The sequence below is a fragment of the Lithobates pipiens genome, unplaced genomic scaffold (genome assembly GCF_037356315.1).
Source record: "Lithobates pipiens isolate NorthernLeopardFrog02 unplaced genomic scaffold, aLitPip1_a1.2 Scaffold_8, whole genome shotgun sequence".
Classification (NCBI taxonomy): Eukaryota; Metazoa; Chordata; class Amphibia; order Anura; family Ranidae; genus Lithobates; species Lithobates pipiens.
The window spans coordinates 45161609-45174326 of NW_027507903.1; the positions used below are offsets into that span (position 1 = coordinate 45161609).

Here is a 12718-nt window from a genome sequence, read left to right on the forward strand (position 1 = left end):
TTCTTGCTCTCACTAGCAGCAGACTTGATGCACCACATTATCTTCAGGACACTCTCTAGCTCCCCTTTACTGACACCCGTCCACTGACTCTTCTAGCTGAGGGGGGCGGTCCTCACTTGACAGGCCCCAAAGACACAGATCTGTACTCACAGTAGGCAGAATCAGAGCCTTCCTGGTGTCTCCCTTCCAGTCAGCTCTGCAGGACCTCTGGGTTCATCTTTTCTCTGACTCTCCTGGCTCCTTGAGCCAACCACCCAAGGCCGCATGACTACCTCCGTGGAGGAGAGGGCAGCCGCCCCCTCCCTCATGGACTCTACTCCCTGACACATGTGCCCTGGGCTATTATACAGTATCCCAGCATGCAATGCAGCTCTTTTCCTCTGGCCAATTACCAGGACTGTAACAAAGCATGTGCACTCACTTGTCAGGTCCCCTCCCACTGTCCAATATGTCTCCCTATTGGACCATTGGGGGACAGTGAGAACAAGTGAGTGAGAGCTGCACCTGAGCACAATAAGCAGACCTAACCAATAGATCCTGCTCCCTGGTAGGCAGAGAGCCATCACAATAAACTCTGACGTTCTTTTTTACGGAGTTCTGACGGAGTTCCACTGAATCTGACTTGCCTACACACGATCACACCAAAATCCGATAGTTTAGAACGCAATGACGTATGATGGGACTAGAAAAAGGAACTTCAATAGCCAGTAGCCAATAGCTTCCCTTGCGTTGTTTTTGGTCCGTTGGAACAGCATACAGACAAACGGTTTTCCCGTTAGGAATTGATTCCGTTGGAAAGATTTAAAACATGTTCAATTTCTAGTTCCGTCAGAATTTTCGAAAGAAAAAGTCTGATGAAGCCCACACACGATCGGAATATCCAATAAAATGATTCTGTCTGACCTTGTTTTACCTGGACATCTTCCTGGTAAGCACAAAAAACAAAAAAAAACGATACTTTCTTCTAGCACCTACCTAGGAGGGTGCTACAGATTTAATTTAAGATCTAGCTTACATAATATATTACAGTATAATAAGATGGAAAGGTAAAATTAGAGCTAATCTACACACAAAGTCCGCAGCAAGCAGACTCATTCCAAAACATGGCTGGCTGTTATATGTAAAACATTAATTTCTTATAGCCTGTAATTGTGAAGAGTAAGGATGAGCTCCGGCGTGTTCGCACAGCCCATGTGCAGAGCCCACCAGGAAGTCGGCACGGTGCTGCGCTAATCACAGGCAGTGAGACATTGTCCCTATGCGTGGCTGCAGAGATAGGGAAATGTCTCTGTGATTAGCGCAGCGCAGTGCCGACTTCCTGGCGGGCTCTGCACGTGGGCTGTGGTGAACACGCCGGAGCTTATCCTTAGTGAAGAGTAATAAAAGAGCCACTCTTCTGATCTGGCTTATAACCATGACTTGTTGTAGCTGACCCTCTTTGGGCGATCTAAGAATGAAAATACTGTATACAGTACATATTAAGATATACCGTAAGTATTTCAGCATACTATATTAGTATTCAGCGAGCAGTTAGCTTGCTGCATTGTGAACATTTTCACAATGCAAAATTTGCTGAGAGCTGTGCATTTTACTAATGAAAATGATTATTTGTGGGTATTGTGACTCGAAAAAGACTTAAGAAATAATTCTGAAAATTGGAGTAAATTGGAGTTGATGTTTAGTCAAATGCAGGAAAGGCCTTCTAAAAAAAGGGCTCACCTGGTAAATCCATTATCTATTCTAACTGGATGAGATGGGAATTATATCTCAGCTAATAACTTTCCATGACTATGGTGAAGCAGATGCAAACTGCATATTACCTAAAATACCATACCCCTGCATACCATCTTAAATAAGCAGACGACACCCATTTTGGCGTAAATTGGCCGCAACGGCCATTTTATTAACATAATAACATAATTTTTATTTAAAACAATACTTTCCCAGATACACCTTAACTATGTTGAGGATCATCGAAGGCACTGAGCAAATTTTCTATGTATCAGCGTGTCCACACCAGATCCCCAGTCGCAGCTCGCCGACTCGAGGACAATACCACTGTGCACCTTCCAACGTTGATACCCATCTCTCCGATGCCAATTAAAACTTGGTTAACTGGCATCAACCGAGGATCCCATACCATGATGGTTACCCACATATGCCGTCTTGTTTTTACTTTTTAATGCCTCCAAAGACCCCCCACCGCTACAACTTATCCCCAAACATATCATATAATAAACATTATAACACAAATAATAGGGCTGGAGGGTGGGAGTTACCTTTTATCTGGTGATCAGAGACTGGACACCGGCCCCTGGCCCCTCCTTCCCCAGGAATGAACTACTAGGATCACCCCTAGCACGTCCATTTCACTCTTTACCTTTTAACCCTATCAATGCTGGTTTTCCCTGCCTAGTCATGTCAGCCCTGCACCTAGCCTGCATCTTACTCCAGGCTTTTCTTTCCAGAAATATAGACGTAGTTTGATTGACTGATTGATGCAATAATTACAATATTCATGTTTCAATAGAATACGTCTTTTGTTTTTTTTTATAATTGGTATACATTTATTTTACATGCATTTATGTCATAACTTTGCTTTATCTGTGTTCTCATCCATCTTTTACAGACAGACCTGTTAGTACTGTACGATACACACAGAGTGATGGCAGTTGATGCCTTGGCCTCGTCCCATCCTCTTACATCACCTGAAGAGGAAGTGCAAACCCCATCAGACATAAGCGGACTATTTGATTCCATTGCTTACAGCAAGGTGAGTGTTGTAGCCTCTGCCACTCCACAATGCCTTATGCGGTACAACAGGTTTACCCTGTTTCCCCGAAAATAAGGCCTAGTGTGATTGTCGATTATGGCTGCAATATAAGCCCTACCCCCCAAATAAGCCCTAGTTAAACTCCTTGTAGGTCTTATTTTCAGGGTAAGGCTTATTTTTGGGGAAACAGGGTAGGGCTTATTTGGGGGGTAGGACTTATATTGCAGCCATCACCGACAATCACGCTAGGTCTTATTTTTGTGGAAACAGGGTAGTACACTCTAATGACTTGCAAAAAATATTAAGGCACATATTAAGCATTAGCTATTTTAATCCTTCCATTGGGGTAACAGCATGAGTACAGATGTGCTTGTGTGATCGTCAAAAATACAGGTTAAAGGAGAAGTACAGCCAAAGCTTGTTTGACTATACTTCTCTTATGGATCACAGGATTGCAATTCGTTCTGCACTCCTGTGACCGGTTTTCAGCTGACAGTGGCCTAAAGGCTGCTGTTGGCTGACGTCACAGAGCAGGTCCAATCTGAAAAGATCCCGACCATATGGCTGGGATCCACCCAGAAGCCTGGATCAACACCTGGCTCAGACTCTCAGTGATCTGATGAGAGCCTGAGCCCAGCCTTACCTGCCCTCTGCACAGCCCAGCGCTACAGTGAGCACTGGAGGGGAGAGCAGAAACTGACATTCCCGGCTTTCTGCTCAGACCAGAGGGGGAGAACTGAGCGATCGCAGTGTTTGATCTCTCAGTTTTCACAGCAGAGGCAGCAGGGGATTGATGCTGCATCACCTAGGTGAGTATAATGTTTTTGTTGTTTTTTTTTCACAAAGCCCATACTTTTAAAATGAAACATTAGTCAGAAAATTAAGTCTTGTGAAATCACTTCATTCTGGCCCCTTTTTGCAGGTATAGTGATATAAGACATTAAAAAAAGAAGTGCCTATAATGTTTAAATGTATGATGTATAAGGACGCAGAGTCATGGTGACATCAGAGCCTGTAGTTATTGTTACCAAGATCAGGACAGAATTTTAGTGGTTGATATAATAAGAATGGACTTCTCATTTAGAACCAATGCTTCAGTTTTCTGTGGTTGTTGGAAAACCAGGTCACATTCTAGCTTTTTTATTTATTAGAAACTCCAGTAAAAATATTTCTTCATCCAAATTCCCTGATTCACCCGGATGTCAAGGCAACAAAAAAGCATTCCTCTCCTCCTATGGATTTCCCTTAATGCAGAATAAAAAAGAAAGATGGATGTTCCTCCCCCCCCCTTGATAATATCCTTGTGAGAAGGGATGGAGAAAAAAAACGACTTTACAGTAGTGTCACTACTGTAATCCCCAATAGAAAGTGATTAGACCCACCATTGTCCGCATAACATAGAAATATTTGTTTTGGATGGAGTTGGGCTTTAACCCCTTTGTGATGGCCATAAGCATAAATACGGTCTTACGGAAGCGGCTCTTTATCTGTGTTTGTGCTGAGAGCATGCTGCATAGAGCACTGCCAGCACAGGGACCGAGCTCTCACTGAGAGCCCCAGGTCCCCCATTAATGATATTTATCAGTTCCCGATCACACTAATTGTTGTGGAAGCCTCTGATTTGCTATCACAGTGATCAGTCACTATACAGTCCACCCCTGTTGATTTCTCCTCTTGAATGGAGAAAGGGGCATGTTTTATTGTTTTTCTCCTTACTAAAGGAGAAAAACAATGGCTAGATCTGGGTTTGATCTAGGTGAGTGTCAGGATTAAAGTTAGGGGCAAAGTCAGGGTCAAAGGTCAGTGTCAGGGTCAGCATGTTTAGGTAGGATTAAAAAATATTTTTAAATTTAGTGTCAGTATCAGTGTGATTAGGAAGAATAATAAAAGCAAGATGCACACTATTGTTTCTGGGCCAACACAACAAATAACATACAGGAAAACCTTGGATTGCGAGCATAATTCGTTCCTGGAAACATGCTTGTAATACAAAGCACTTGTATATCAAAGTAAATTTCCCCATAAGAAATAATGGAAACTCAAATGATTTGTTCCGCAACCATTTATTCATAGGTTCTTCAGTTTGTAGTCCATATAAAAAGATTATAGCAATGTAATAGTTTGTGTAACTATAAAATGTCCATCCACAATCGGCAGCTTCACAAGGGGATTAGAAGCAAAATCCATCAGGCGCTACAGAGTATAAAATAGAAGAGAGGCGCCTCTAAAACTTTTTTGCGGAAGGGAGTTTAACAAGACACGTGGCCAAAAAAATCAGGAGATATACATTACCATTTATCACCAAATCAGAGCCCAATTTATCCTGAAAAAACAAGGTGTAACCATCTAGATACAATAAGGAGTTGCGATGATGTGTACAGTTTTACTAACAAATGTTAAAGTTGCAAAACTGTGTTCAGACTTTAAGATTTGTTTAGGCCTATGCGAATTGGATGCGGGTCTCCGAGGCGGCTGTGGAGCGCACTGCACAGAAATGCTGTGTGTCTTTGCCTCCGTTTCTGCCATGATTCATCCCTGAAACGGAGATCAGGGACAGACGGCGTTGCTTACCCTGCATCATGAAGGGGTTAATATAATAACCACATGATACACATAATAAAAATAGGGGCAGCAGCAATAATAACAATTAAAATATAATGTTGCATGTTTTCTAATTAACACTCATACATCTTATATTCTGTGTTGTGCAGGGTGCAGCAGTTATTAGAATGTTGTCCTCATTTCTCACTGAAGAGCTTTTTGTTGAAGGGCTGCAAGTAAGTATCTCCTATCTATGATAAATATGTTAAAACATTCATAATCTGTGCTTTTCTAAGGGCTCATGCACACTGCAGCTCAAAGAAGCTCAAGGAAACGGCTTTTGAGTCTTTTAAAGCTCTCATTTTATTCTGTTTGTAAACTCTCCTCCATGTTAGCCAATGGGGGTTATTTACGAAAGGCAAATCCACTTTGCACTGCAAGTGCACTTGGAAGTGCAGTCGCTCTAAATCTAAGGGGTAGATCTGAAATTAGTGGAAGCTCTGCTGATTTTATCATTCAATGACGTGCAAGCTAAAATGCTGTTTTTTATTTTCCTTGCATGTCCCCCTCGGATCTACAGCGACTTTATTTCTAAGCGCACTTTCAAGTGCACTTGCAGTACAAAGTGGATTTTCCTTTAGTAAATAACCCCCAATGCTTCCATGCACACTAGGGCTTTTTCAGGAGTTTACAGGCAGAAAAATCCCCCCCACTAAACTCGTGTTTTTGAGAGGAACTTTTCGAACAGAAAAGTTCCCAAAAAAAGTTACCCAAAAATGCGCAAACACACACAAAAAAGGAAAAATTAGCTGAGGGGAGGGTTTGTAAAAAAAAAAAAAAGTTTAACCTCCCTAGCGGTATGATAAAATCCGACGGATTTTGTGGTCAGGATGTCCGACCGTGTGCACAAGGGCTAATGGTTGCTGGCCATGTAATGATCTGATCATACAATTCTTCCTAGAATCGGACAATGTGATCAGATCTATGAATTATCAAAACACGGGTTGATTTACTAAAGGCAAATCCACTTTGCACGTGAAAGTGCACTTGGAAGTGCAGTCTCTGTAGATCTGAGGGGTAGATCTGAGATGAGGGGAAGCTCTGCTGATTTTATCATCCAATCATGTGCAAGCTAAAATGCTGGTTTTTATTTTCCTTTTCCTTTTTATTTTATTTTCCTTTTCCTTTTCAATCTACACATTTCTTGGACTGGAAAGATGTTTGGAGGATAACTACATTTCTAAAGGGCCATAGAAAACTTTGGCTATGAGAAAAAGCTGAACTAATTTGTCTAACCTTTGTAAAAAGATATTTAAAGCATATCTAAACTGAATAACAAACGTCTCCCAGAGAATTGGTTCTAGCATATTCAGCTTCAAAAATTGGTTGTTTGCATTTCCAAAGGCATAAAGTATGAAAAAAAACTACTAATAATATAAAGATTTGTCATCACTTTGGAGATGCAGGAATGACATTTCAAATCAATGGGTTGCCCTAATATGATGCATATCCAAGGGTGTTAATGCATGTACAGTTACCGCACGGTAGCAGACTGGTGTGAATGGGCTCTATCAATTTTCAAAGTCTTTTCATGCCATCCACCTATACCTATACTAATACTGACTTTGTTTTATTTTTTAGACCTACCTGAAAGCTTTTGCATATGACAATACGATATACACTGATCTATGGAGTCATCTACAGGAGGTAATTTAACCTTCTTTATTGTTGCGCTTATAAGAATTGAAGAACTCATTGTGAATATTCTATATGAAACACATAGGGGGGGATTTACTAACACAGCAGAGTGTAAAATCTGCTACAGCTCTGCGTGGAAACCAATCAGCTTCCAGGTTTTATTACCAAAGCTTAATTGAACAAGCTGAAGTTAGAAGCTGATTGGCTATCATACACAGGTGCACCAAATTTTGCACTCTCCAGTTTTAGTAAATAAACCCCATACACTATACACTATATTTCCAAAAGTATTGGGATGCTGCCTTTTCACTAACATGAACTTTAGTGGCATCCCAGTCTTAGTCCGTAGGGTTCAATATTGAGTTGGCCCACCCTTTGCAGCTATAACAGCTTCAACTCTTATAGGAAGGCTGTCCACAAGGTTTAGGAGTGTGTCTATGGGAATGTTTTACCATTCTTTCAGAATCACATTTGTGAGGTCAGGCACTGATGTTGGATGCGAAGATCTGGCTCACAGTTTCGGCTCTAATTCATCTCAAAGGTGTTCTATCGGGTTGAGGTCAGGATTCTGTGCAGACCAGTCAAGTTCCTCCACCCCAAACTCGCTCATCCATGACTTTATGGACCTTGCTTTGTGCACAAGTGTGCAGTCATGTTGGAACAGAAAGGGGCCACCCCCAAAGTTTTCCCACAAATTTGGCAGCATGAAATTGTCCAAAATGTCTTGGTATGCTGACATCTTAAGAGCTCCTTTCACTGGAACTAAGGGGCCATGCCCAACCCCTGAAAAACAACCCCACACATAATCCCCCCTCCACCAAACCTAGACACATCCATCCGATTGTCAGACAGAGAAATGTGATTCATCACTCCAGAGAACACGTCTCCCCTGCTCTAGAGTCCAGTGAAGGCATGCTTTACACCACTGCATTTGGTGCTTTGCATTGCACTTGGTGATGTAAGGCTTGGATGCAGCTGCTCGGCCATGGAAACCAATTCCATGAAGCTCTCTACCTGCTGTTGTGCTAATTTGAAGACCGCACAAAGTTTGAAGGACTGTAGCTATTTATGCCTTCTGCCCCACTGTGCACTTCAGCATGTGCTGACCCCGCTCTATCATTTTACGTGGCCTACCACTTCATGGCTGAATTGCTGTTGTTCCCAGTTGCTTCCACTTTGTTTTATTACCACTAACAGTTGACTGAGGAATATTTAGTAGCAAGGAAATTTCACGGATGTACGTATTACACAGATGGCAATCTATCATGGTACCACACGTGAGTGAAATAATCACTGCACTTATGTTTCATTGATAATTAAGAGTCTGTCTCCCGCATTGCCAGGTTTGAGATGTAGTTCATTCACAGATCTTTGTGAATAAATTACATGGCTGTATGGGCGAAGCCGTGCACAGTCACACAAAATTCAAAACTGACAGCTGCCGATGGGGAGAAGAACCCCTGCATGCTGTCAAAAGAGGGGTTGTTTTGTAGGTGAGGGAGGGTCGGCTTGGCCCCATGTTACATGGTATACCCTAAATATGGTTGTTTCATGTAAACATGCTTCAAAATGTGGCCTTTAATTTTCTCTGTATCAATAGGAGCTGATAGCAGAACATAATTGCACGCTTAGCATAACCATGTACTGTTTCAGGCTCTAGAACAGGGATATACAATTAGCAGACCTCCAGCTGTTGCAAAACTACAAGTCCCATCATACCTCTGCCTCTGGTGCTATGCCTCATGGGACATATAGTTTTGTAACAGCTGGAGGTCGTCTCATTGCATATCCCTGCTCTAGAACATGTACTAGGAAAGGGTGTTGTCTCCCAAAGTCTGTCTTTAAAATGCTGAACTATTTGATGCCTTGCAGTGCACACTCATAACAAGCAAAGTGACATAACATTTGCTACTTAGACCCTTTTAACACTGGGGCGCTTGGCAGTCACTTTTCAGGCACTTTGCAGGCATTTTGCAGGCGCTTCCCATTGATTTCAATGGGAAGGGACGATTTAGGAGAGGTGTATTCACCGCTCCAAAAGCGCTGCAAAGAAGCTGCTTACAGGACTTTTTTTGACGCCCTGCCAGCCCAGCGCCTCAGTGTGAAAGCACTTGGGCTTTCACATTGGGATTGCAGTTGCGGCTTCTTTCAGGCACTTTACAGGCGCTTATTTTAACGCTAAAGCGCCTGAAAAACGCCATAGTGTGAAAGGGGTCTCAGTGTGAAAGCACTGGGGCTTTCACATTGGGATTGCAGACGAGGCTTCTTTCAGGCGCTTTACAGGTGCAAAAGCGCTCAGTGTTTTTACTGGCAGTTTAGAAGCGCCTCAGTGTGAAAGTGGCCTTATTGATATAAATGGAAGGCTTGCCCATTTGTCTTTGGACCAAACCAAATATGCCTAAACCAAAACTGCAACTGGGATGAATTCCCTCTGATTGTTCCATTACCTGTCTCATTTTCCATGTTTGTTGCTTTTTCTTTTGTGTGATGGAAAGCCAACTCATTACATTGTGCAGTATCAGTAACAGAGCTTTATTTCATTTATTTTTAGGCTGTAGATAAACAAGACAAGGTAATACTTAACAATAAAGTTAGCGACATCATGGACACCTGGGTCTTGCAAATGGGTTTCCCAGTGGTAACAGTAGATACAACTCTGGGTGTTTTAAGCCAGAGGCACTTCCTTCTAGATCCAGATTCAGTCGTGACTCGCCCATCACCATTTGAGTAAGTTGGTGCATTTTTAAATAATAGACTAATGTATGAGTAATTATGTTTTAGAATAATAGATGATAGAAATGTTCAGAGGAAGAAAAAGGAGAAAAAAAAAGGAGTTTCACATGAGAATCCCCCCACACACACCAAAACCTTTTCTACCTTCTGATCTTCATCACAACATGGCAGTGGGCAGAAAGTGGAGCAGGTCTAAACAGACCTGAGGCAGACTTTTATCCCCTTCTGAATGCTGGTGCCGCCCTGAATGCCACCTGCCCTGGATTAGTATAATGTGTTTCCATGGAGCTTATGGCCAGTCTGCTTGTGATGCTGTGCAAAAATACTGGACCCAGCTCGGCACCCCTGGCAACCCTAAACAGAACATCAGGGTGCCACTGGTTGATATACACTGCTGTAGATGTATGGTCAGTGACTGGTTTATTTGGTGGTGTGTTCCTTCACAGTGATCTTTACAATTATGTTCATGGCATTTTTGCTAGTGTATGTGCAGGATAGAACTAGCTCACTAAATGGCTGATATTTTAGGCTTTCTAATCCCAAAAACAAATTTTACTTTATATAAGGGACCTTTATATTTCAACCACTATTCTTTTAATCTCGTTTTGTTTTTGTATCATCATATAAATTCCCTGAGTACATTATGCTAAATCAAGCTTATCTTGAAAACTACAACCTCTGCATATGCAATGCTGATATATTATATTATTATTAATATATATTATCTTTTTTTCTGTATGTGCTAAAATTTATTAAAATAAAGAATTGAAAAAATAGATATTCTTTATTCTGGTGTCAGTGTCTCTACTATATCCACAGGGATATATGAAGTATATGATGACCATCTGAAAATTTGACTCATAGCCTGTTATGACCATAAGGGTGGCTGGTCTTATAGCCACTAGGGTCCCACATAGCAGGAAAACTCAATTGATATTTAAAGGAAATCTATGGTTGCATCATACACTTTTTTGAAAATAAAATCAGCATTGTAATAGCAATGATAATTCAATATAAGCTTACATGAAAATGCTCCTTTCCTGTTGTGAGTCCTGCCTGTCTGCTGGCCATCTCTTTCCACAACTTCCTGGATTCCCTGCATGCTTGTTTTCCTTCAATTTATAAATACTACATGTCCCATGGTACCTTGCTGCTTACAGTAATTCCTGTACTGATTCCACATCATGAAACTTCTCATATTAGCACCTATGTAGTCCAGGGGGCAGGCTCTATGTGGCAAAGCAGCGCAAAGCAGCGTCTACCCACAGGGCACAATGAATACGTGTCATAGAAAGGTAACGTGTGTGATCTTCACAAAGTAAGTGTACAAACTTCAAGATTATTCAGAATAATAGAGGTAGGCTAGAAATAATTAAAAATCAGTGTGCAAATGAATTGATGATTGTAAATTGTAACCAGTATTAGGTGATTGCTTTAAAAGGGATTACCAAACAGATAATCACTGGCTAAATCTTGCCATCTCAAACTCTGCAACATTTCCAGAATTCACCCCTTCCTAACGACACCATAAAACAACTTATCCATGGCTTGGTTATATCCCACCTTGACTATGACAACTCCCTGCTCACTGGCATACCTTCACACAGGCTATCCCCCCTTAGTCTATTATGAATGATACTGCTAGACTTATACACTTTACTAATCAATCCTTGACTGCTGCCCCTCTGTTCCAATCCATTACTGGCTTCCACAGGCCCAACGTATAAAATTCAAAATACTAACCACAACGTACAAAGCCATCCTCAACATCACTCTTCCAAAGACCTCTTGTCCTCTAGCTCCCTCATCACCTCTTTCCATGCTCACCTCCAGGACTTCTCCCAAATCTCTCCCATTCTCTGAAACTCCCTACCCCTATGCCCGGTCAGCTCCAACCCTGTCCGCCTTTAGGCGGTCCTTGAAAACTCATTTATTCGGGGATGCCTATCCCACCTCCACCTAAAAACTGTGCTTGAGTTAACTCTACCAAATGATCCCCTGTAGCCATCACCTATTGTATGAGCTCCCCCTCCCTTAATGCCCTGTACACACGGTTGGAAATTCCAATGGAAAAAGTCTGATCGGATTATGAAGTTGGAAAATCCGATCGTGTGTGGGCTCTCTGACTTTTTCTGTCAGAATTTCTGACGCACAAAGTTTGAGAGCAGGATCTAAAATTTTCCGACAAAAAAAATACGATCGCACAAATTCCGATCTGGTGTACACAATTCTGACGGATAAAGTGCCACGCATGCTCAGAATAAACTAAGAGATGAAAGTTATTGGCTACTGGCCCGTTTATAGTCCCGATGTATGTGTTTGACGTTACCTGTTTCAGATTTTCCGACAACTTTGTGCGACCGTGTGTATGCAACACAAGTTTTGGACAAAATCTGTCAGAAAAAATCAGACAGATTTTGTGGTCGGAATGTCCAACCATGTGTACAGGGCATTAGATTGTAAGTTCCATGAGCAGGGCCCTCTTATTCCCTCCCTATTGAACTGTATTGTAAGTGTGCTTCCCCCATTTATATTGTAAAGGCTGCACAAACTGTTGGTGCTATATAAATCCTGTATAATAATAATATGTTTGATATTCCCATATACAAACCAGGTTGTAGTTTACTAAGGTTTAACTGAAATGTATTAAATCTATTTCAGATACATCTGGAAGGTGCCTATTTCGTATCTTAAGAATAATGGACAAACTGGAACTTTCTGGCTTAACCAGGCCCTTGGTATGTAACTAACTATCAGGTGTAATTCAGGCAAGCATTACCGACACATGCAGAAACTTCAGGTAGTTCTTACAACTGTACTTTAAGAATCTGTTCCTATGGCGGTGATAAATTCTTAAAGAATTACTGCCAGTTTTCAGTTTAGGAAACTGGCGGTATTTAACCACCTCGTTTTTAGATTTGTTGTTTGCAAGTAAAACATTTTTTTTGCTAGAAAATTACTTAGAACCCCCAA

The 12718-nt window shown here is 41.5% G+C and overlaps 1 protein-coding gene across 1 annotated transcript in view; it reads left to right on the forward strand.

Annotated features, from left to right (window-relative positions):
* The window catches only part of LOC143964143 (aminopeptidase N-like), a 44421-nt gene that overhangs the window by 7838 nt on the left and 23865 nt on the right, over positions 1-12718 (forward strand). The window contains exons 7-11 of the mRNA XM_077473838.1: positions 2630-2773; positions 5485-5550; positions 6956-7021; positions 9564-9739; positions 12407-12483. Of these exons, the coding sequence (XP_077329964.1) occupies positions 2630-2773; positions 5485-5550; positions 6956-7021; positions 9564-9739; positions 12407-12483 (529 nt within the window). The remainder of the gene's footprint in view (positions 1-2629; positions 2774-5484; positions 5551-6955; positions 7022-9563; positions 9740-12406; positions 12484-12718) is intronic.